Genomic DNA, 24,546 nt, shown 5'->3' with positions numbered 1-24,546 from the left:
CAGCCACCCTCCTGAATTGCTGCCTCAGTTGCCCTCCTGTTCCCTCTCTAATCTTTCCATGGAGCAGGGCTAATCTCAAGCCATGCTAGTTGGGCATCTTCCCGGAAGTCTCCACTACCTGTTTTGGGAGGATCTATGACTTAAAAATGGCTTTTATATTTGTAAATGGTTGGGGTAAAATCACAAGAATAATATTTCATGGCATGAGAATATTCTATATGAAACTCAAACTTCAATGTCCACAAATAAAAGTGTACTGAAATGTAGCCATACACATTCATTTATATATTGTCCATGGCTACTTTCAGGCTACAGTGTCAGAGTTGAGTAGCTGTGGCAGAAACCATATGGCTCACCAAGCCTAACATATTTATTTCCTGAATTTATTTACAAAAAAAAAGTTTGCCAACCTCTGGGCTATATGATGACTAAGTTATCTTCCAGTTCCAAATTTCTACAAGATTATAACTTTACATACTTTAACTATGCTCCTATTTTCAAAGGTTGCTAGTTATATAGTCATAATAATATACCTGGGTCTCCCAAGTTGAAATTGTTGTTGCTGTTGTTGATTGTTTGTTTGCTCTCGGAGGGGTGCGTGGTCCAGGAATTGAACCCAGGTCTCCAGCATGGAAGGTGAGCATTCTGTACACCTGGCATGCCCAAGTTGAGGTTGTGAAAACCCAATTATTCCACTGCTCTAGGTAATTAATTTTGGTGAATAAACCATATTGGTTTAAAGTTGTATAATTTGCTACTACGTTTAAAACTTGCCGCTGTGTTTTACAGACCTTCCTTTCATCATGAGCATACAGAATTAGCAAGAGTAAGCACTGTGCTTAGAGGTCTATGACAACTTCTAAACAAAAATCTTCACTTACAAAGTTAAAACACTTTCAATGGTTGGTTTATCATTTAAATTTTCCTTTGCCCAAATCCACTCTGTTCAATAATGATTTCAATAGAGTTATTCTGTCTGAGAATTATGCAACTCTGGAGAGAGTTTACATCTCCAGTAAAGAGAATTCATGTTCCTAAACTACCCCTTTAATTTTTCATTCTGTTACATGTCCAATTAGCCTTGGCTGCCTGCAGAGGCAAATTAGGGGGCTGATTAGGGTTAGTGATAGGGGAAAGACCCCTGCTCTTCTCTCCAAAAAATCATGTCATGTTGGAGCAGACAGACATCTTAGAGGGTCCAAGTTTTATTATGGGGAAACTGGGGCCCAAAGACTACAGGTGACTTATCCAAGGTCACCCAGTCTGTCCAGTAAATCTAGGACTAGAACCCATGATTCTTGTCCCTGAATCCAGTACTTTTTTCAGCTTTTCAAAATCTTATTTTTAAAAAACCTGACAAAGTCCTCCACTTAATACTAGAAAATAGTGATTAAGTAAGGAGCTTGAGAAAAGTACAAAACTGGAAAATTCACTAGGAAGTGGCTGAGATAGGGTCATTTTCTGAGACTGAGGGATACAAGAAAAGAGTAGGAAATCCCTAGGTCACTGTTTCTCAAACTAGCTTAGTGAAAAGGGCCAGTTTTGTGGTTTTTATTCTTTTTTATAAATTTCCAGCCTGCTACAGATTGATATTTTTGTGAAATACAATAAAAATGCTCTAGCAGAGTCTCATTGCTACAGATTTCTAAGCTCTCTCATTTTCTGTTATCTTGTCACAGACCAGTAACAAACAGCTCAAGATTCTAGAAACCGCACTTTGAGTAGTGCTGACCTGGTCCACGGTCTGGGGTTGGTGTGAAGGATGAAAAAATGATAGGCTGGAAGCTCTGAAGACCAATTTTGGAAACTCCTGTTGCTGACAGGCTCCCCCTGCGCCCCTGTGGCCGTTGGTGAACACACTGGCTATGTACACAGCCAAGGCAATGTCCTCAGCTCTTCAGGCTGCAGTGCTGCTGGCAGTGTCACCCAGACTTGCTCGGGGACCTACTGCCTAAAATGGTGCTTCTACAACTTTATTTTGGTTCAATTAGGAACATCTGTTGCATCGCTACCTTGTATTGTGCTTAAAGTGTTGAGTGTTATCTGACAAAGGCTAAGCTTGTAATACCTTACAAGGAGGTATTTGTGGAGGACGGGGCACCACAAAACAAGAGGGACAGAATTAACAGGTCAAGTAGCTTTTACTTTGAAGAACCCTGAAGACCATTATTTGCTTTAAGCCCAAGTTACCTTTTTTAATCAGCTCTTTTTTTTTTTTAAACAAAAGCAGAGTCATTGTGAGCACAGGCCCACTGTATAAAGAAAAATAGTGCAGAGAAATCAAAGTTGTTGAAAATCACAATCTATGCAGAGTAGAATCCAGACCACCATACAGAAGTGTTGGCAGGACCTCTGTCCACACTGCCTCTCACACCATACATGGTATCCAAAGCCAATCTAAACTTTAGCACACACCCTTTCCCAGCTTTAAAAAAACTGTTCACTTGGAAATAATTTCAAACTCATAAAAAATTGTAAGGAAAGTACAAAGAATACCCACATACCTTTTATCCAGATACATCTGTTACCATTTTGCCTCATTCGATTTACCCAATGTTCTCTCTAACATTTTTACATCATTGTGCTTTTCCCCTAGATACTAGTGTGCATTTCCTAAGGACACAAATATTCTCTTCTGTAACCATATTATATTATCAACTACAGTAAATCTAACATGGATAAATGCTTTCATCTAATCTACCAATTTTGTCTGTTGACCCAATAATGTCCTTTTCCTCCCTCCAAAAGTTTCTTTGTACATAGTTGTCTTGTCCTTTTTAATCTGGAACAGTTAAAAGATCTGTTTTTATTTTGATGAATACTCCTTGCAATTAAAGCAGTTGTCCTAAAATAAAACAGGGAACTTTCAAAATGCACGGGGGGTGAGGAGTCTTGCTCAACTGCCATCTAGAGTTTTTTTTGCAGTACAGGGCTATGCTTTCAGGAAGTTTCTGTCCTAAGGAGGGCCTCCCAGTTCCCAGAGACTAAATGCTCCTGGAATGGTACTGAACAGGCGTTTGGTAAGTCATGTTTCATGCTGCAGTGAGGTGCTCCTCTATTTCCTTTGTATTTCACCATCGTCGGGGTAACCATACTGGTCACAGAGGTGTACCTGAATAAGAGTGAGCCCATGGCAGCTAAGTAACCAGATTCAATCACTATGGTGCACTTACTGGCACACATCTTAATTAGGTTATAATGCAAGTAATTTGATAACTACTCCTGGCCATCTACTACAGAACTGTCAATGCTGAAAGCTTTTTATTTAGCTCCTCTTGCCTCTATATGGAGGCAGTCTCCCTGCTGACCCTTGTCAAAGAACCCCATCTGCTGGTTGCCACGGTAACTGAAGGCAACCAATTGAGCTGAACAGAGTGACTCAGAAATAAAATCTGCAGCCAAAGGAATTCTGCTTAGAGTAATAAATCATTTAGTAAAGAGGGTCCTCCATACAGTGATGAGTGTAGGGATGGTATGATGGCATAACTCTTCCAGCTAGAAGGTCCTTGACAGAACAGAGTGATTAGGGCTGCTAGAGGGTTCACTGGGTTTCTTATGGGTTCCAAATGCAGAAGAGATGGGTCCTGCCAAGTTACATGCCACCGTGGGGGAGAAGGAACAGCTCTGTCAATTTTTAATATTTGGGCTGCAAAATTTTGAATTTGAAGGAATGGCAGAATAATAAATCTAGGCTTCCAACCCCCCTTGGTCCATTTATTTTTTAAAGGTGGCACAAGTAAACAAAATGTCTCATGTATCCCAGGAACCAACTGGGCAGGTTCGCCCTGAGGATGGTGGCAAAGAGAACACAGACTAAGATTGCTTTGGAATAAGACTAGTCTAGCAACATCTCTCTGCCATAAATAAACTTTTAGATGTTCCAAGAACCATCCATGTGCCCAAGACTTGTAGTCCTTGATATGGTGGGAGAGACGCTGGGGTTTAACTCCAGGAATCCAGAGCATCACTGCAGGTTGGCCTCAGAAAGGGTCAGGCACTTGCTCTCAACAGGCTGTGGTCAGTGTTCCTCACAGAGCAAATGCACATCTTTCCTAAAGTAAGCCTGAAGTAAGAGGGGTGGAAAAGGAAGGGAAGGTGGGGCCTTCCTTGGAGCTGCTCTGGGTGACAGCAGCCAGCTCACTATGGGGGGGCAGTGGGTTTGGGGCTGCACCTAGAGCCCCTCCCAGCGATAGCACAGGCCACGATTCCCACTCCTGGCCCCAAGTTCCAGTGACCACGGACTGTGTAGCCTAGAAATCCCCTGTGGGCAACGCTCCCCTGATTTTAAGAAAAACCCCAGATATGCTAAGTCACCCATCCTGCATTTCATCTCTCAGTGGTGGGAGAAGCAAGGGTCACTGTCAGTAGAAACAACTGCGCTGAGAGCAAACTGCAATAGAACGTGAGGGCTACAGGACACAGCGGCAAGACATGTGTTCATGTGTATTTGGGGGCAGCTTGCCATTCTCAGAGGTGACGGGGAGGACGAGGCAGGGTTCTGACAATCTCCCAACCCGGCGACCCACATGGAGTGCCCAGCAAGCTAAGGCTTTCCCAGGGATAATTTTTTGCCTAAGAAAAGAGCAACTGCCAAACAGAAGGTAATTTCCCCCCCATCTTACAAGCTGCCAATAAAAAGCTACAGGCTTAGAGTTTTCATGAAATTCAGTTGAGGAGTTAGTTAGTGGCTGTGCGTGAACAGGACAGGGTAAGCCTCTTCTGAGCTTCAGCTAGTCCAAAGCGAGCACACTGCAAAGAGCCTCCCTGCGCCACCAAGGGTCCACGAAACGGCCGACCCGTCTCCCAGCCCCAGGCTGTGCAGTTGTGCTTTTCTGCCTGTTGAACAGTTGACAGCATTAAACGTCTGCCCCCACCCCCACCCCCCTGGGTGCACCTGCTCTCAGCCACCTCTGAGCACACCCTGGGAAGGAGGCGGCCCCAGTGCCCTTGTAGCTGGCGGGGGTGGCCTCCGGCCACGGCTCCCGGCGCCTCTGTGCAGAGAAGCACTGCCGGGCCCGTGCGGTCCTCGGCGGCCTCCCGGCTGCCTAGTACCGGCCCCCAGGCTCGCTGAGCCGTCCTGCTGCCCGGCGGGAGACCCCAGAGCCTCGCGGCAGGGCGCCCCGCACCTGGAGGTCTGAAGGCTGCCGTGGGTAGGAGGCGGCTGGGTGCCGAGCAGCTGGTCGGGGGCTCCGCGGGGGATCGAAGGGCCTCTGGACTTTGGCAGAAGGAGAAGATTAAGCCGAGATGGCAGTGGAGGGGAGGAGACGGGTGAAAGCTTCATTAACTCCATGCTCACGTCCCAATTTCTTTCCTCTGAGAAACAATGAGAAAAAAGTTTGATTTCCCCGTGATGTGAAAGGTGCTGTGTGAATGTGTTTGGTTTTCTTATTTTTAATTCTTATGTGTAAGTAAATAGAGTAATCGTTGGTTGATTATATAGGACTCAAATTTTAAACAGGAAAAATACTGGCTAGCATTATAACCCATTTTAATTTCTCTGTAAGTGATTAAGCTTCTCATGTGACTTAATTGACACTGGCAATAATCTTAAAGTGGAAAAAAAGGTGCTGGGCATGGCATTTTCTTTCTGCCCTCCTTCCACATTCTCCTCCAATAATGAACTGATTTTAAGATCAATTCTAAAACGTAGCATGGAAAATAGGACTTCCTAATTCCATAAAAATATTTTCACTGAGTATTACTTTATGGCACAGTTGCTCATATTGCTCACATATGAACTCCCTCCCCTCATTGCAAAGTTGCCATTAGTTTTACTTCTAAGCTCCACTTCCAATTCTTTGTCTCTGCTCCGTCTCCAAATTTCTCCTCCATATTTCAATTCCCAGACACTCTTGAACTTTGCACATGCTGCCAGTTTGAGCCTGCACAGAATAATCAGTATATTAATTCCACTCTCAGACACTGATTTTTCTAACACAATCTGCCCAACCTGAACTCTTTTCCTTCAGAAACTCTTTCCTTCAGAAACACTTTGCCTTTAAAAAGAAACTCCCAGCATGAACCCCATAAGAAGCGACATGTAACAGACAGTGCATGTGGCGCTGGGCATGCAGCACAGAATTAAAAGAATTTTTACTTTGTTTCTTCAGTGCCATGTGCATAATGTACATGTGGACGAAACTGACATCAGACATTTAAAGCAAAAAAGGCGTGGGGGAAGGGGGATGTGATGGTGGTGGGAAAGAGAGAGAGAAAAATATGTTGATAAAAACAGTAACTTCTGTTAATCTACATTTTTCAGTCAATGTCTTAATTAAGAATGTTAGGAAATATGTTGCAGTTTAATTGCATTGTTTCAAGAAATTCTAATGCTGACAAATCTGAGACCATGTACACTTGAAAGGGAAAGGATTAAAGTGATAACTTCTGCCATCTATAGATAATCAAAATTAATTTTTCCATAGACCCCACCCTTGATCCCTGCACCCACCCGATCATAAACTTAGAAGACAAAGTAAGAATATTGTAACACTTGATGAAACAGCTCTGAAAGAAAAAAAGAAAAAAGAAACAGAAAAGTGTTTTTAACCTGTGATTAAGGGATGAGAATACATATTTTTCACACAAATACAAAGAAAATCAAATTATTTGAAATTTCTGGGTGACATCATTATCCTTGCAGAAAATAGTCATTTATGAAGGAAGTTGGTAGCAATCTTCAAATGATTGTCAGGTGACCTTGTTTGAGATAGTAAAAACTGTCTGACTGAGCCATAAGTAGTACATAAAAATGATGACAGTTTGAAGAGACTTTTTGGATTGTCAGTCTTTGCACCCTGCTCTATGGGAGCCTGGTCACAATTCTATAGGTTCCATTTCTCTTTCGGGGAAAGCCTTTACGTCATAACACAGCATCATAAGTTAGAACGTATTTTCATTTGTTTCATGCAGTAGAAGTTGTGATATACATGGTAGCTTCCAACTGCCTAGAGCTGGTGACAGCTGGACGCAGCATTTCTTATTTGATCCTATTTGGGGGTCTGCACAGTTGGGATCACTGCCTGCGAGGCGGGAGGTGGCCTTGCAGAGTGTGCTCTGCTCCCGCCCAGCACTCTCACTGACCCAGACTGACTACTGAAGCCAACCTGGTTTGGTGATTTGTTCAGATAAACTGACCAGTTCTCTGACTGAATTAACTAGTCATTTTACCTTTCATTATCCACAGTTTATGATGCCCCGAGCCTTCGTGTTCCCCTCGGTTATCTATCCCGATTGAGGAGGCAGGCCTGACTCTTCCAGCAGCTGAAGACATGCACTGTGTGTGCACTGGCCCTGCCACAGCTACAAAATCGGACCTGTTTGCTCTAAAGTGTAGCTTGGCTCAGAAAAAAACACTGAAGATCTGCTCTATGAGGGGCTCACAGAGGTCTCACAGCTCCTTTTGTTTCCATCCTCTCAGAACAAGAGTAATGGTCTGAGCACTTGGCCACAGGTGAAATTTTGTGGATATGCTGCCAGTATAAGAGTGTCTCAATTCTTAAACTTACAATTTTTATTAAGGAATGGAATCCCAAGTCTCAAATTGTTGATGAAATGGCATATGTGACCAAAGAGTCCACAAGCCATAACGTGACTGTTATGGAATTAGTTTAATTGAAAAAGACTCATTCATACACACACACACACACACACACACACACACACACACACATATATCTTAGGTACTAAGGAAGACAATTCTGCATGAGAAAATATTCCAACTCATACTTTAAATGTACATCCTTTCTTAAACAGTAAATGGTCTTACTTATGCTCTCCGGCAGTACCATGCTTTAAAGTCGGATATGCGCTGAGGGCTGCCTTGCCACGGGCAGGTACCAGTACACAGAGTTAAAAACCCACGGTTAACCCTTGCAGTCAAATGCCAAACTAGCGGACAAATAATTCTCTGGCCCTGGCTCACCTTACTTGCTACACTTGAGGTCTAAAACAGTGAAGAGATAGACCCCTCATGGGTGACACAAAGTCCGACATAAAACTCTCAGCTGACTAAGAAATGCAGGATTTTCCATCTCCTGGGGTTTCTGGCAATGCCAGTGGGACGATGCATCCTCCCCAATAGCTGGGGCACATTCCCGAGGAAAGCCTTGGCCGGGAGGAAGAGTGGGCACTTAGCAAAGTTGGTGCACTAAGTGTGGAGCCCCTGCAGAGGGCAGGAGGCAAAGGACATGGGAGGATGGCACAGTTTTTCACTACCAATGTAGAGGGAGAGTAAAAGAGAACAGTTCAGGCGGACACAGAGACAGGCAAAACCAATGAGAATAATTACAGGTTGAAAAGTTCTGAGTCAATTCTGACTTCGAAGAACATTAAAAGAATACATAATATTGGGGGGAAAATAGGGAAGCAGTACCCGCCTGAGGGCCAATTGCCTCTCCAGCAGCGGCAAGGCTGTTCCTGGGCTCGCAGGACCATTTGTTCCATTACACAATCTCCTGAAGCCATTTAGAGAGAGCTCAAACAACTGCCTGTACCAACACGACACATGGCTTCCCATCCCGAGTCTTTGCTAATCCAGACGCTCCAACCATCTTTCTTTAAGATGCCATATGGTTGGCAGAAGCCTGTAGATCTAGCAGCACATCTGCTTGTACGTTTCTTCTTCCCTCCATCCCCCCAACAAAAGAGGGATAGAGAGACAGACAGAGGATGGGATGCATGCATACCTCTGCCTCTACAGACACTTCTTTCTAAGCAAAGTAAAGCCAAATAAAATAAAAAGCTATTAACAGGATGTCTGGGAAGCATTCAGGGCTAGATCATTTTTAACTAGACAACACGGTAATTTATTGCTTGTCAATGATTTAAAGCAAGATTAGAAAAACAAAGGATAGATAGCTGGTTCTCCAAAGAACCATAATTTTAAAACCACTTCAAAGCTGTCTCCTTCTGGAATCATTGTGATGCCTTCTTGCCACATGAGAGGGACAGCACCTTTCCCTGAAGCTTTTTGTCTTTCCTCTCCTTTTCGGTCAAAGACGACAGACAAGCTGGGACTCTAGCGGCTACCCGGAGCCTGCTTTGTTAGCAGGCGCGGCGCGGCTGTATGCTAATGAGTCGGCAACAACACGCTGCTTTTTTGGTATGATGAGCAAAGATTGTTGACACTGTTGAAATCCTGGCTCTCCTGGCCTGTGAGCGTATGGGCTGCCTCCTTGGAACCCGGCCCCCAGTGAGACAGGCTGCAAGAAAATAATACAGTTTACTCTTCTGATGACTGAAATCTGGCCCTTTGTAACTTACAGCAATTGGGATGGCATGACAAAAATCTATTCGCCAGGCCAGGATTCAAAAAGATACTGGTGAAGAATGGGTTTCCTCTGAACTACAAGTTGATCCTAGTAGATTAACACATGTGAGTGATGCCTGGCTTCAGGAACCAAAACCCGAAAGTCTGGGTCCATCCATATCAGGGGCTGCTGGGACATGCAAGTGGCATCTGAGTGGACGGCACTCTGCAGATAGGACAGCCTTATCGTTGGTACCATCTCAGTCCCAGGTGAAAAGCCAAGTGGCTAATCTCCTTGTGCGTTTGTTTGAACCACGTGTTGGTTTGTCATACATAAGGAAACACGTCTGGTAAAATGTGGTATGGGAGAAAAGGAAAGCAAATATTCCATATTTGCAAAAGTAGATTTTTTTAAGGCAAAGAAAGGTGGAAAGGGAAATTACATGAAATATCTTTTACCTGCCCAGAAACTCTAACTTCCAGTTTAACAGGTAAGGAAACTGAAGCTTAGATAGTTAAAAATAAAAACTTTACCAAAGTTAGGAAGTGTCCAAACTCAGAAGCCCAAGTTCATCCCACTGCAGCCATTAACTTCCAGGCTTGCAGGTGCACTTACACACATATAAATGATCTAACTGGTACTCGCAGGGTCCAACATGCCAATCTGAGCAAATCACAGTTAGCTAGTGAGCAATTAGCTAGTTATAATTAGTATGCAGGCAGGGGTATCAAATTGTAAATGCAGTTTACTTGTAATCTACAATATGAATGAAAATTCATGTAACTAAAATGTAAAAACATAAGGAATGACTAAAAAAGCATTGAAAATTATAATAAAAAATATCAGACTTTAGCCATTCAAAACGCCAGCACAAATATTCCAACCAATTCAGCTATTGCTTAGGCCAATGCTGACATATTCCTTTTTTTTTTTTTGGAACTGCTTTCATAACCTAGTGCTCAGTGTTACAAATGTCTGTCTTTCTGCAAGGTTGTGAATGAGTATATATTAAATGCATTTCATCAAAATCATGTTTTAAGATAAAATATATGCAGTAGATGCAATATGAATCAAAGATGACACATCAGCTCAGACTAGATTATATAAGCCCAATTCTATTATCAGTAAGAACAAACTATCATTAACAATTTCCAGGTTACAATTATTGTGGAGATGTGGCTATGTAGAATGACTAGTTTGAATTTAAAACAAAACAGATCTGGGTTGAAATCTGAGCATGAATTTCAGACCTCTGTGATCCTAGGACCCCGAGTCTGTTTTCTCATCTGCAGTATGAAATACGAAATAATCGTACCTTACATGGTTGTTGTGAGAATTAGAGATGATACGTAAAGTGATCGTCCCCAATAAATGAGAATGATCATTATTATTATTATTTTTAACACAGTGTTTCAGAACATACACAGTGCTTTCTGAAAAATAGATCTATAATTTAGGAAGTGTTTTATTAACTAATGAATGAAGTAATTGAGATAAGAATAACTTGAGCTATAAGCAACACATATTGAGCCTTTTCTGTGTTAAGCACTTTTTACAGCCATTTACTAATTTTCCCATCAACCCTTTGAGGAAGGTGTTACTGATAGTATTATGATCCTCATTTTATGGACAAGGAAACTGAGGCTAAGGGATGCTACCAATATTTTGCCTAAGTTTTCATAGGTAATAAGTGATACAACTAGAAAACAATCCCAGGTCTGTGTCTCCTAAGCTCATGATCCTAGTGATTGCTGCAAAACAGCGTAGATAGGGCAGAAAGTCAGATATCTCTATTTAAAATCCTGTGCCCCCTTGTCTATATCAGTGTCCTTGGGTAAAATGTCTAAAACTATTGGACATTTGACAAGGAAGCTTTCTAGCATAAAAATCCTTGTCCTTACCAAATTCTTGTGTATTCTACGAAATTCTATAGGACTCCTGGTTCAAGCACCATATGTGTATTCATGCAAACTCATATTGAGCCCAAATGCTGAGTTCTCCTTATAGCACAATTAAAAATTAAAGAAATGGACATTGGTTACCTTGTTCTTAGGAAAATGCACATGGAAGTGTTATGTTTTAGAGGAGCATGATATATGCAACTTATTCTCAAATGCTTGGAACACAGATGATAGACGGATAGAGAATGATATAACAAATACAGCAAAATGCTAATAGTTGGTAAATTGGGGTATCTGGGGAATATGCTGGAGTTCTATGTCTTATTTTGTAACTTTCCTGTAGGTTTGAAATTATTTCAAAATAAAAACTTTAAAATTAAATATATATTTATTTAAATTAAGGCAGTATTCTTTATAAAATGGCAGGACATGACATATGCATTTAAATGGATCTCACACATAAACACACACCAACAAAGCTGTCATCATATATTTGGAACCTAATTTAACATGACTGAAATTGTCAGCAATTTCTTATCAAGAGAATAACAATCTTTCAATAAAAATAAACTATCAATAGAAAGCTTCCAAATCAAAATTATTTGCAAGGGATGCTCGAACATTTGGAGGCTGCTGATCAGATGCTGACATGAAGAAATCTGAGCGGGTTTAACTAAAATCTGGATATGATGCACATGTGTGCTTAACCAGATAACGCTCCTCAAATGAAGTCGTGGGGCTTCTCTTGTGAACCCTCCTCTTGCTTCTGAGGTCAGTGAAGAATAACGCTGTAATCCAGGGGGGTTTTCTCTATCACTCTGTTCTCTCGCTCCCTGAGTCTCCCTTATCCGATTTGATCTAGATGGATTTCTACAAGCCAAGTCCCTTCCACTGGTTCTTTCTTCTAGTACCACAGCTTCCAGGCCTGAAATTTCACTACTGATTTCAATCCAGTTCAAAGACAAATAGGATTTTAAACAAACAAACAAAAAGCCTTTGTGTTCACTGCAATGCTTCCAATTTCATACATCTTTGATTATGAACATTATCAATCAATGTTCAATAGTGCTTCTGGGAGGGCCCAAGCACAACAGATTGTGAATAGAGATGTATTATCTGGAATTTAGTGCTGTGTAAGAGCAAGATGCCTTATGAGTTTCAAACTTAAAATGTATAAATTTTGAAGTTTTCCTGAGAGTATTTTTGATATGCATCCAATTGTGAAGCAGCAATTCTGATCTCTCAAGAGTGGAAAGCTGCACATTAACCGTGCCACTGAGAATGGGACTACGTTCCCCCAGAGGTAGGCATTTAAAATTATTTGTCCTTCATTAATTTCGCTGGCTGGAGTAGTCCTGGATTGCAACACTAACACTAAAATAGTCTTTTATTCTAACTTAGCTAAAGCTCTGGGTAGGATGTCCTTTTCTCAGTAGATTTCAGTTTGCTTTCCTGAGCCAGCTTGTTAACTTGAACAGGTCCTGTTCACATTCACCTCCTGAAAATAATTACAAACTCTAATTCCCTATTACATATTGTTGAGTAATAGGGGAGTTGAGTGTTTTAGTGATACACATAGCTAATGTTTATTGAGCCTTTATTATGTGCCAGGTGCTGCTTGGAAACTTTTTGTGTAAAAAATCATTTAATACTTAGAAGAATCCTGTGAGGTAGATGACATTGTCAAAATTAACAGGTGAAGAAATTTAGGCCCACATTAAATGGCTTGCCTGCTCCAAAAAATCACATAACACAGAAATTGTAGAGCCGAGATTTGAATCCAAGTGATTTTGCTCTAGAACTCACTCTCTTAACTATCCTCCCTGCACCGAATCTCATAGGCATTAAGCAGGAAAGGTAATGAGGTCCAGTCACTAGTCATGGGAATTTGGTGACATTTAACCTTGCTGAGACTGAATTTCCTCAGATTAAAATGAGAATTTACAACTCTTCTCCCACCTCACTCATGGGGTAGTTGGGAGTGCAAATTATCTCTATGTAATTTTAGGTGTCACCATCTTCATCATAGCCTCATAAATTGCCATCCTTTGGGCAGAACACAAAATGAAAAGCCAAGGGTCCTTTGCTTTGCTAATTAATGAGGGGGCAAGGACTGGTTCATACTGTGCTAGGTGTTTAAAAGCCTTTACCAAAATGGCACCAAACAAATCGAAAAGGCAGTGAGATTTGCCAGTCCCGATTAAGAAAATGCTACTGTGGGAAATTAGATGGTGTTACGTCCTGGACTGGAACAGGCCAGGGCAAACTGGGGAGCTTCTGGAAGCCCATGCTCTTCCCTGGTGCACAGCGATATCAAAAACAATCCCACAACAACAACCCAAAACAGCTAACGAAGAAAAGGATGATGAGATTATATATAAAAAATAAATGCTGCTCTTCTAGAGACAGAGAAAATTGTTAATACAAATGAACAGCTGTTTAGAAGAAAACAGCATTTCCAAAACCCAGACAAAACTCTTATTTGTTACATTTCAGAGACACTTAAATTATAGTGTCTGAAAACTGTTCCAGCATTGGTATCTGTGACACCTAAATTATCTGAAAATCTGAAACATTAAGCCAAGTTAAAGACTCCACTGAGAGAAAGAACTTATAGAGAGGAAGTTACCCATTCTTCTCAAAGAATCAGGTGTAAGATAACTGAATGAGTACTAAGTCCCAGCTCTAAACTTTTTGGAAATTCAATAGACTATTAAATTCAAAATTTATTCAAAGATGCTAATATAAACTATTTTACAATTCCAAATGCCAAATCCACTGTCCCCATTGGCCTATGCTTCCTCTTGGCTCTACTGCAGGGAGCTCCTGACCTGTCCCAGGAGACCCACAGACATCCTGGGAGCTTCCAGGTGCTCAGAGTGCCAAGCTCAGGTGAACTACGGGAGGTGCTGGGCAAAGCAGTCACTGTGGAACTCTTAATTTGTTCCCATTGGCTCTGTCCTCCCAAGAAGCGGCCAGGCCTGGATTCAACAATGCTTTTCCCACAACTAGTGTGTGTCCTGCTGCCTCTTGGCATTTCCTAAAAATGAACTGTTGTCACAGTTTGGTTAAAAAAAAAAAAAAATCTGGCTAAGTAAAAGTAAAGGAAATAGTACTTAGTTGGGCCTAGAGAATGTTAAACAATGGATCAAATGTCCAGATTAGACCACTGTCAGCCTGGCATGTAAAATAAAATACAGACTTTAGCCGAGATTAGGAAAACAACATAAAGTAGCATACTAAAATCTATATAATCACCTTTTACAGGTACTTTCATTGAGTTTTCTTACTATGGGGTAACACAAACTTGAACCCTAAAGAGCTATCCAGCAGAGTCTTTATTACCCTAAGCAAGAGCTCTTGCCTTTCTCTCATCATCTTGTTTATTGTTCTACCTTACTTCCTACACACCTCATGGGGTGTTGTGCATTTGAGTTAGTCAGTGAAGGCTTGAGATTTTTCTAATGAAAGGTGTTATGGTGTTATGTAAATACACAGTATTATTTTGTCTTTATTCCAGCATTACTGGTTTGAAATAGTTTACTGTGTGTAAATATGTTTAATAATGTGTATTAATTTGATTTTTAAGTAATTCCCTGGCATCCCAGTTAACAAAGTGGTAGCAGTCTTACCTGTACAATGAAATATTAAGTGTAGTCTCAAACAACTATTAATTGGCCTTTGTCCCTTTCAAGTCAAATTCCAGATAGATGAATCTACTAAGAACTTATAGCATTTTCTTGGACACTAAACAGAATCACCAAGTTGCGACCTTCCATGAATATGAACAGAGGGAGATACAAAGGTTAAAATTCACAATATAGCAACCAGCCCATCCCAGAGACTGGGAACAAGTGCATAAACTCCCTGTAAACAACTGGCATGACTGAAAAGTCTAAGTATATGATATTAAGATTTTTTTTTTAAAAAAAAGCACCAGCAACATCATCATATGCTTTAAATTAGAATTTATAAGAATAAAATCTCACTCTGAGGACCAAATTTCAATCAGGGCTCATGTTAGTTCATTATAGCCACCTTTGTTTCATTCTATGAACACAATCTCATACAACCATGTTAGCAATCCCAGATCAAGAGGACCTGACTATGGCAACCCACCTTTCTCCATGGGCTCTGAATAACCCTCTCTTCTCTGAACAACTTTCTTCTCTGAATAACCTTCTCTCTAACCAACAGCCACCTACACCTGCTGACTCTCAAAGGAACACTGAGAGTTCACATCAATTATTTGGACAGTTATTTCCAAGAGATATCATTATTCAAATAGCCTGAATGGGCATGTGCCCATTTGGCATAAGGGTCTCGTTATCCTTTCTATCACAGATGGCAGAGCATACCTCCCATGCAAATGGAGTCAAAGGCATAGGCTCTAGAATTATCATTAAGATGGGGGAGAAAGTGTCAATGGATTACTAAAAAAAACTTGTAAAACTCATCAAATGGTGAAGTGTAATGAGTAATGTTACTATAGATACCATTTTTTTTTGTTATCCATATTATTTTCCCCCAAGATAAGAATGTGCCTATAGCCCATGCTGTGATTGGATTGTGCTGCAAAGGCATTATAAGAAGTGATCAAGTCAGGATGATTTTCAGGCTGAATAGAGCCAGGTTATTCCAGGTTAGCTGGCTGGGCAGGCAGGAGGTCTAAGGCATTGAATCATGTCATGATACTGGGAATATAAGGGCCGCCAGCCAGAAGTCATGTGCTTCTTCTCATCTTGGGTCTTATGTCTAAAATGGTCTCCTAAAATGTGGAATCCAAAGAGTATCATCAGAGAATGTACCTTATTCTACTAACTGCACACACTCTGCATCTCCTTAGGAGTCAAGGATCATTCCTCTACAGAGCCTTTTCTGGGCTCCTCATTTTTACATGCCCCTACTTTTGTGCTCCACACTATGGCCTGAATTGTATTGCATCATGACTGTCTGCAGGTCTTTCTCCTCCACTAAAACATCAGCTCATCAAGGGCAGGGGCTGACTCTTATTGGTACACTCTGCATTCAGCACAATGCCTGGCATGTGTAGGTTTGGAATGAAAGAATGAATTTTAATGACAGCATCATAGTGGTCTTGACTGTGCTTCTAAAACGCCTCCTGGTCCTGGATCAAATGGCTCACCATGTAAATTTAAAGACATTTTAATTGTTTTTCTATAGATAGCTTTCAAAGAACCTCTGGCAAAAGCTGCCATTTCCATCTTCTGTTGAAATAAAGAGTTGATAGCATTTGCAGCAGTCAGGTCACATATGCCTTCCAAAGATTCTGAACTATTTGTTTTGCTAAAAGAAAGCTAGATAAAAGAAAGCAATGCCTTGGTACAGTAAAGGTCTTGGGAACTTTCTAGAAAAACAATTTCATTGACAGAAGCCAGGGTTCCAACATATGATTTTGCTAAAGCTGTTTAAGTGCAGTGCACACTATAGGTGTTGGTGTGTTCTAGCTGACCAAAGGGCAGGGAGGGCAAGGTGAAGAAAATACTGCAATATTCATTTGTTCTATTTTGGCTCCAATCGTTTGTTCAGCAAATATTTCCTGAGGCCCTACAATGTCTTCTCTACTAGGTACTGGGATACAATGGAGAATAAGACAGACAACATCGCAGACTCATGGAGTTAACAGGATCCACATTTGTGAGTATTTTGCAAAGATGCTTCTATGATGGAGCTAGGAGAGAAACCTCACCAGTCAGTATCCTCACTTCATAGCCATACGGTGCTTCTCCCAAAAAGATAGTGCATTCTGTCATGGCTCAAGATGCATGAGTTTCACTTTATTTACTGGGGGTTATTTTTTGGAGGACTGGGTGGTGGGACAGAGAATGCTAGAGCTCACCACTCTCCAGGCATCTTTTCTTCTAGACCAAGTCTCTCAGCCCTTTGCGGTAAGGCAGAACGATGTGACTGCATTCTGGCCAACAGGGTATGGACAGAAAGAGATGGGTCCCACTCCTGGGCCTGCAATCTTCTTCGCTCTCACTTTGCTACATTAATGCAGCTAGGAAAAGGATTGAGAAGTGGTAGAGAGAAGGCAAATTAAATGTCAACTTTAGATTAAGGAATCATTTAATGCTCCCATTTCAGAAATGTGTTTCAGTTACCTTTGTTTAAACAGAAATCCACAATACATTTAATGACCTCTGGCCGCAATGGCTACCAAAATATACTGGATACTGGCCCCTCCCCTCAAAGAACTCATAACCCATTTGGGCCTAGATAAGATCTTTCTTTGTCTATGGGACAATGAATACAGTATGTGTATGTCCAGGGAGGAGTGGTTCAGGTGTGAGAGCGTGGTTTTAGAATTCAGAAGAGGAATTCACTCAAAGAAATGTCTATGACTCTAGACTATTATGTATTATTGATGATAAAAATGCCTGTTTATATGCACCAATAACCTAGAAACAAGGAATGGGATGGAAATGTAATAGATTTCCCACTGGTAACAAAGGTTTCCATACAATAAACTTCAAAACACAGAATGGTAATGTAGCACCATTCTGACTATATGTGTCAAGAAAGAGAAAATGTTCCCCATTAATGCAAATATTTTTTGGAGACTAAAAAAGTGTGGAGTCCTAAAGCCTCTCAAAGACTCTGCAAATCATGTCACAAACAATTAGAAGCAATCAGTAACTCCCAAAACCATGCTGCAGGATGAAGGCAGAGACTTCAGATGCTATGCTACTCTCCCCAGCCAGAATCCATGGGGACCAAGGGGTCAATGGCACCTTTCAGATCAGGTGCTGAAACAGTCAGACTGACCCAGTGTACTTTCTCTTTGATCAACCTTATATTTGACTGTATTTTAGTAAATTATCCATGTAGTTGTATTTTGACAGCTCTCTTTACAGCAGTAAAACAAAATGTGTGCATCGCAAATGGCAAAGATTCAAATTTCAGCTATGTTTATCCAAAATAGCACTGAACTGCTTCTGTACTTATGCTATACTGCCTACAGCTTTACGGAAGGGAAGACAGATGGGATGAATTTAGCAGGGAAACAGCTGTGGCTTGAAGAAGAGACAAGCAAAAGTTTTGCTATCAGGCTTCATTATGTATCAAGGTACCAGTAAAATGTGTATCATAAGGCAGCCAAAAAAGTGTTTTTCATTTGATTAGTGATAATTACCTTTTCTCAACAGCTGACAATGTTCTAAGTAGCATTAAAAAGGTAGAATAATTAAGCAGTAAGACATAATGGACAGTGCCTTGCTAGGAATTATGGCTCCTCTCAGGGGTGCTGAGAGGCTCAGCCTAAACAGACACTGACTTCAACCACCTGAGAAATGGAGGAAGCCAGAGAAGTGGCTGGTGGGAGTCACATAAGTTGGAAAATGGAGAAAAATAAAATAAAAATAAACTATGCAGAGAAACTGAAGGTTGAGGGGTTTATCTGTGTAACTGTGGCATTACTGAAAGAATGTAAGCTTCCATCTCCAGCATTTTCATCTATTTCTCAATAATGAACACGCATCATTCACACTTTGCCACAAATCAACTGGAGCTGCAATACATTAAGCCTGTGAAAATGGAAAGTTGGGCTACTGATTTTCTGAATCATCTTCATCCATGTTAAAATGTCCAATTAGATGTTCTTCAAGACTGCTCTATTTCAACTCTCTGAGAACAGGAAATTTCCAGTTTTTATAATATTGAAGTAGTGATCTAACTAAAAAGTTTAGAATTACCACAACACCATTGAGTAGTAGTAAATAAAAAGCCTGAACATGATCAAAAGTATGTACATACCGAATAAAAATTTTCTGTAGTTTTCTAAGTATTTCACTATCACTTTCCATTTCCACTCTTTCAGAAAGTTTCTACATTTTATTCCTTTTTATGTACAACTATTTTTTTTATGTTTAGCCATTTTGTAATGCTTCTCTTCTCTAATTTTTCAGTGATTTTTGCTCCTGGCAACATTTGCTGCATCTCAGATCTCCATCTGACTATGTCTTGACCAGTCCCATGCCTGCCACAAATTGGTTTCAGTGGAATTGACTTCTCTTTAGAGGTAGAAATATAGGGTGGTATTGTAGAGGGAGTGCAGGCTCTGTAGTTAGGAAATCCTGTTTATACTCCAGCTTCATTTCTAATGGACTGTGTAGCCATGTCACATTTCCTGATCTCTCTGATCCTCAGTTTCCTCATTTGTAAATTTGAAGTAAACCTTGGAGGGCTGTTGTAAAGCATGTAGTGTAATACACAGAATGCTCTCAATAACTAGGAATTATAATTTTTTTTATTATGGGAAGAAAAGACTTTCCTGAATTTTCTTTTCTTCATTCTCTTCCAATTATTGTCCTTTCTTTTATTCTCTCTCTCTATCTGTCTCAAATTTAAATTTGAACTGTTAATATTTTATCTCCACCATATTTTTTTCATCTATCTGAAAACAAGATACTCATGATTGAGATATATATGTAAGAGCAAATCAGAAATTGCTCAGATGCTCCTTGTTGGACAATAGTAACAGTTTATGTGGGAAAACTCACAGAGCACAGAAGATGGGAACATAAATTAATGCCATATAAGAGGGATTTTTAAAATTGCTATTATGAGATATAAAATATCCCTAAGATTCTACACACCAACATCCTTCTTTCATAGACTTGGGGGCTGCACTGCCTGGGTTCTGTACCTGCTGTGTGACTTTAAGCAAGATACTTAATTTCACTTGCCTCAGTTTTCTTCATTGTAAACTAGGATTAGTGGTGGTACTTGCCTTATAGGGTTGTGATGAGAATTAAATAGGTTAATAAAGGTAGGTGCTTAGAACAATGACTGGTACATACGAAGCACTATTTAAAGTTAGCTGCTGCCATAAAATATAATAATAATAATAATAGTAATAGTAATAATAATGTTAGGAATGCCAGGAAACTCCTACATCATAGCCAGAGGTATAATACAATGTCCAGCAGCCATAGAGACTGTGGAAATTAGGGGACCGAGAAGAAGTCCAGGACTAAAGGAGCCCTGAAGCACAAATGAGAGCAGAGACAGGGGCCTGGGCCTTCCTTTAGGGAGGATAAAGGTATGGCTGAGCTTCTTTAGAGCAAAGATCTTACATTCGTGTGTGTTGAACAGCCAGGGATCCTCCTAAGAAGAAGGCCCCTAAAATTAGGAACTTGCTATGACCCATACAAAATTCAAGATCAAATATAACTTTGTCTTTTGCTCCTAAGCCCTCCTTTGGGGATGGGTCCCAAAGGTTCCTACAAAGAGATCTTCATCCATTCCAGGATAGTTGATGATTGTATTTCCAATAGAGAGAAATACCTTGGGTATTACAGGCAGTTTTTTTTCATCTATTTAGAAAAGAGAAGAAAACACATAACAACAGGCTAATAAGTGACGCTGCTCACAGTGTAAGTCAATAAACATCTCTGTCTCTTGGTTTCCTCATATTGTAAATGGTAATAACCACCCTCGATAACTATTTAACAGAAGGCAGGAGAGTGCCAAATGAAATTCGTAAAGCGTGGTTGAGGTGGCAATTATGTAAACACAGAAATTATCTCTCTTTTAAGAGTCAGTTTTGAATGACTTAAATTCACATATTAAGGATAAAAGCTTTATAAAACAAATAAAAAATTGGACTTAGATACTCAACTGTGACATTAACCTTCAGCACTACAAATGTCACATTTGCACAAAGGTCAGAAATAAATTAGAAAGTTGAGAAATAAATACACTGTATTTTAAAAACTATTTGTCAATGCATGATGCCAATCAATAATAGGAACACATTTTCTGAATATTTTCCACAGGGTTGCTATATTACATTTAAAATTATCAGCTCTGTAGGTCCAATTTCTAAGAAGAAAGAACTATGTTTTAAATCCAGAACCAATTATCAAACAAAGTGGACATTCAGATTAATTATTTTTGGTTCATTGGTAATTTTTACTGTTGATGTGACATTAAGAACGAAACTTCTTTTTTATCTTTAGGATTACTAGAATACATACATGCTGAATGTGAATATTTATAAAATTTTCTCCATAAAGAAAAATTATGAAATAATCAATAAGCTAATCATTATGAAGCAGGGTGCTGCTAACCAAAAGAGAATAGTAGGTCAATTCAAAATAACACATGACTGTATCTGGCATATGTGATAAACACCTACAATTTCTCCACTCAGGTTTTTCTTTTGGAAGTTCATCATTGCAAATTCTGTAACAATCTGCTTCCCTAGAATTTGAAATCTAAATAAAGCAGATTTATTTGCTTTTTTCTTTTAGATGGATGCACAAAGACCCTTAAAAAAAAAAAAGCAAATGTTCTTTAAAAGACAGTGTGATGAGTATGTTTAACACTTAATAAGACTATATCATCTTCCAAAAGATATACAGGTTGAACACTGGCTCTTCAAGTCCAATTCCGTAATAGAAAGTTAAATATAAACAGAGTAAAAGGTCTAAGAAAAGCACAATAAGAAGGAAAGACTAAAGATGGAAGACTATTCTTAAAACAGAAAAGGAAGGAAAAAAAAAAGCAAACAAAAAACAAGAGTAACAGATAATCCCCTTTTTTGGTTTTGTTTTTAATGTTGGGAATGATCCCCTCTGAACTAGGCATATAGGTATTTAAAAAAAAAAAGAAAAAATTTTCCTTCTGTTTATATCAAAATAACTATAGGCAAAGCTAATAGCTCTGCTTTCTCCTACCATGTTTTCTGTAAGCAGATTTTCGATTTAGAGCATTAAAATGAGGGATACCCATTTTTAAAAAAATCTATTTACTCTGCTATTATATCTCCAAACTTATCAAATGACTATATATCTGCAGGTTGTTTAACACAATCCCCTAAAAGGTCCCACATCTTTTAGCTTCCAATGACCTGGGCAGCCTCCCACCTTGGGTCACCTGCATGATCCGGACAGCCACAGAGTTAATATGTGAATTTCCCCACTGGTCAGGTCAGGATTAAGGGATGAAAAGAGAACCTGACTACTCTTCTTAGACCTAATTATAAACCAACCCAGAGAGATGAAGCGGAGGGGCAGGGCTTTCCACTGAAAGACATTGCATGATCCTGTATCATTAGATGGATGAGGAATTAGAAGAGGGAAAAGTAGGCTGTGGAGGTCACAGAATGGAGCCGCTGCAATGAGCTCCTCAGGCTCCAAGCACAGTCATCAGTGCCCTTACCTCTTGAGAGCAGAGACCATCTGACCTATTTTTTTGTTTCTTCAGGGCCCAGGACAGTGCCTAGCACATAAAAGGTGTTCAAGAAATGATTTTACGTATAATAGGTGTGGGCACATAGGTATGTGTGTGTGTGTGTGTGTGTGTGTGTGTGTGTATATATATATATGCACAACTATTTTGACAAATTAGAAACTGCTGGCTTGCTGCATAACATTACCAAGTGGACTTTGCACTTAAAATGTGGCACATAAAAAAGGGTTCTAGGGTGGTGTACTGGTGGCTTGGTGGCAGAATTCTCACCTGCTGTGCTGGAGACCCAGGTTCTAATAAATTGGACCACATTTACAAGCATTACAAAGGAAACTGACTATAGTTAATTATATCGCCAAGTGAAGACAAGACCACAACGATTTTGTAAATTTGGATTTAATATATTGGGTTTGTGTAGAGTGAGATACAGTAAGAAGAGCTTGGCTTTCTATCAAGCTGAATTTGAAGGAAGACATTTTAAATTAGGGTCATTATTAATGCTAGAGATTTCAGTCTTTTAATACAGTTTTATGACTAAGATAGATAAAAGTAAAACAAAAGCTATTTAGCAACTCACTCACTTTTTCATGTTAGGGTAAAATAAAACCTCAAAATTGCCCTGACATTTTTTGTTACAATTTTAATGTTTTCAATCCTTCATTCTGAAATAGAAAGATTTCCTCCTTTTAAAACTGTTGTACTTCTCTTTAAAAACATGCCCTAGATTGTTATCTTATGAATTGAGGCATTTTTATCCTAGGTAGTGTACATAATTTAAATATCATTATTGCTTTTGGTTATTAAAACCAAAGTGAAGACTGTCACAAAGTTATGTGATGGTGGATTCAAGTCACTTCTTTAAGCATTTATTTTCACCTCCTTTGGGAAGTTGTCTTTGACCACCCCAGTCTCCCAGTGTGCTGGCTGGCACATTTCTATGTTTGTTGAAATCTTAAATAGATGACTGGCCCAGCAGTGCAGAGTGCTGTGCTGCCCACAGTGCAAGTGCAGGGACAAATTTTTAAAAAAGTGGCTTTTCTCTAGCCACTCACCATCGAGTGGGAGCTCAGATCTTATTAACCAGAAACATAGTGTGGGATGGGAGAAAAAGCATGGCTATTAACTAAGTTAGCTATTTGATCCTTTGGAGAACAAGATGGTTATTACAAATAATAATAAAAGATTACATATTAAAAACACTTAACTGGAGCTAAGTCCATATTAGCCACTCAAAAAATGTTATCTCTTTTCTTATTTAAACTTAAAAAATAAGTTCTAACAATCCTAAACAGGTGTACAGACAGTCCTACAATAACATCCAGTGTGGTGCACTGGGGGGCTACAGAGGAAGAAGAAACAGCCCCAAGAAAACCAAGGTGGGAGAGACCTCTCTGCCCAGCTGAGTAGGTCTGAGCCCTTTGAACAGGAAACTGAATTTTAGTGTCTTTGAAATTAGTTTCCAGGAGCTCTGCTTGCCCTCTGTGTGTCTCAGAATCATTATCTCAAACGGAAGACAATACTAATAATCCATCTTGCACAGTGTATATGAAAAGAACGATGTTTCATATTTTAAAGGTCATTGACTATATAACAGCCAGATAGTTGAAGCAAAATACCATATTCATCAGTGAAATAGAAAAGTTTAACAGCATTCATCTGTCCTCATTTTAAATTTACCACAGCATGTAAATTAGAGGATTTTAAAAAGCATCAGGCAAAAATCTGAGCTAGGTGCGAATGAAAAGCACAATCAGAAGCAAATTTGTGACTGCTTGAAGTGTAAGAGTTTGCCAAATGGAATGGTACTTAGATTTTACTACTAATCTGAGTTTATGTAAAGCCAATAGAAAGATCCCAATTATTGTTAAATACCCAGAGTAGAAATTTGCTGCTAAACTGCTGTATAGTATCGGTCTCAGGTTGGCTTTTGTAAATAACTTATTTTATGCACTGGAATTCTCACAGGAATACCACACACAAAGCTGAACTTTAAACATGCAGATTCAGTCATATATACAGTCTGAAGAAAATAAAACCAAACACAATTTAGGTTACAGACTGAATTACTTGATTTTAAAAATATTTTGTTGCAGTTGAGTGAATCTATTTACCCAAGAACAGCAGTTATTCTACCAACTTAACATTTCAAGATACGATTGACGGCAAAATGAGATAAC

At 39.7% G+C, this 24,546-nt stretch overlaps 2 protein-coding genes across 18 annotated transcripts in view; one reads left to right on the top strand and one right to left on the bottom strand.

Annotated features, from left to right (window-relative positions):
- Window positions 1–16,854, top strand: part of AKT3 (AKT serine/threonine kinase 3) — a 430,706-nt gene extending 413,852 nt beyond the window's left edge. For all 7 annotated transcript variants that reach the window (XM_077168486.1, XM_077168483.1, XM_077168491.1 and 4 more), the window contains one exon: window positions 16,742–16,854. In XM_077168486.1, coding sequence (XP_077024601.1) covers window positions 16,742–16,839 — 98 coding nt within the window. In that variant the 3' untranslated portion in view covers window positions 16,840–16,854. The remainder of the gene's footprint in view (window positions 1–16,741) is intronic.
- SDCCAG8 (SHH signaling and ciliogenesis regulator SDCCAG8) overlaps window positions 1–24,546 on the bottom strand; it is a 319,229-nt gene that overhangs the window by 23,176 nt on the left and 271,507 nt on the right. Inside the window, exons 17-18 of one of the 11 annotated variants that reach the window (XR_013179197.1) lie at window positions 17,013–17,174; window positions 9,109–9,203 (exon numbers count right to left, since the gene is read on the bottom strand). The exons of 7 other annotated variants lie outside the window; for them this stretch is intronic. Coding sequence is in view for 2 of the 4 variants with exons in the window: in XM_077168475.1 (XP_077024590.1) it covers window positions 9,071–9,203 (133 nt within the window). In the remaining 2 variants the exon portion in view is untranslated. Of the gene's footprint in view, window positions 1–7,668; window positions 9,204–10,121; window positions 17,175–24,546 lie in introns of those variants that run through there. 3 more of the 11 variants (XM_077168475.1, XR_013179196.1, XM_077168477.1) reach the window with 3 other exon arrangements.

The sequence above is a fragment of the Tamandua tetradactyla genome, chromosome 7 (genome assembly GCF_023851605.1).
Source record: "Tamandua tetradactyla isolate mTamTet1 chromosome 7, mTamTet1.pri, whole genome shotgun sequence".
Lineage (NCBI taxonomy): Eukaryota > Metazoa > Chordata > Mammalia > Pilosa > Myrmecophagidae > Tamandua > Tamandua tetradactyla.
The sequence above is the reverse complement of the archived record's forward strand: the minus strand, read 5'-3'. Positions and strand labels throughout refer to the sequence as shown.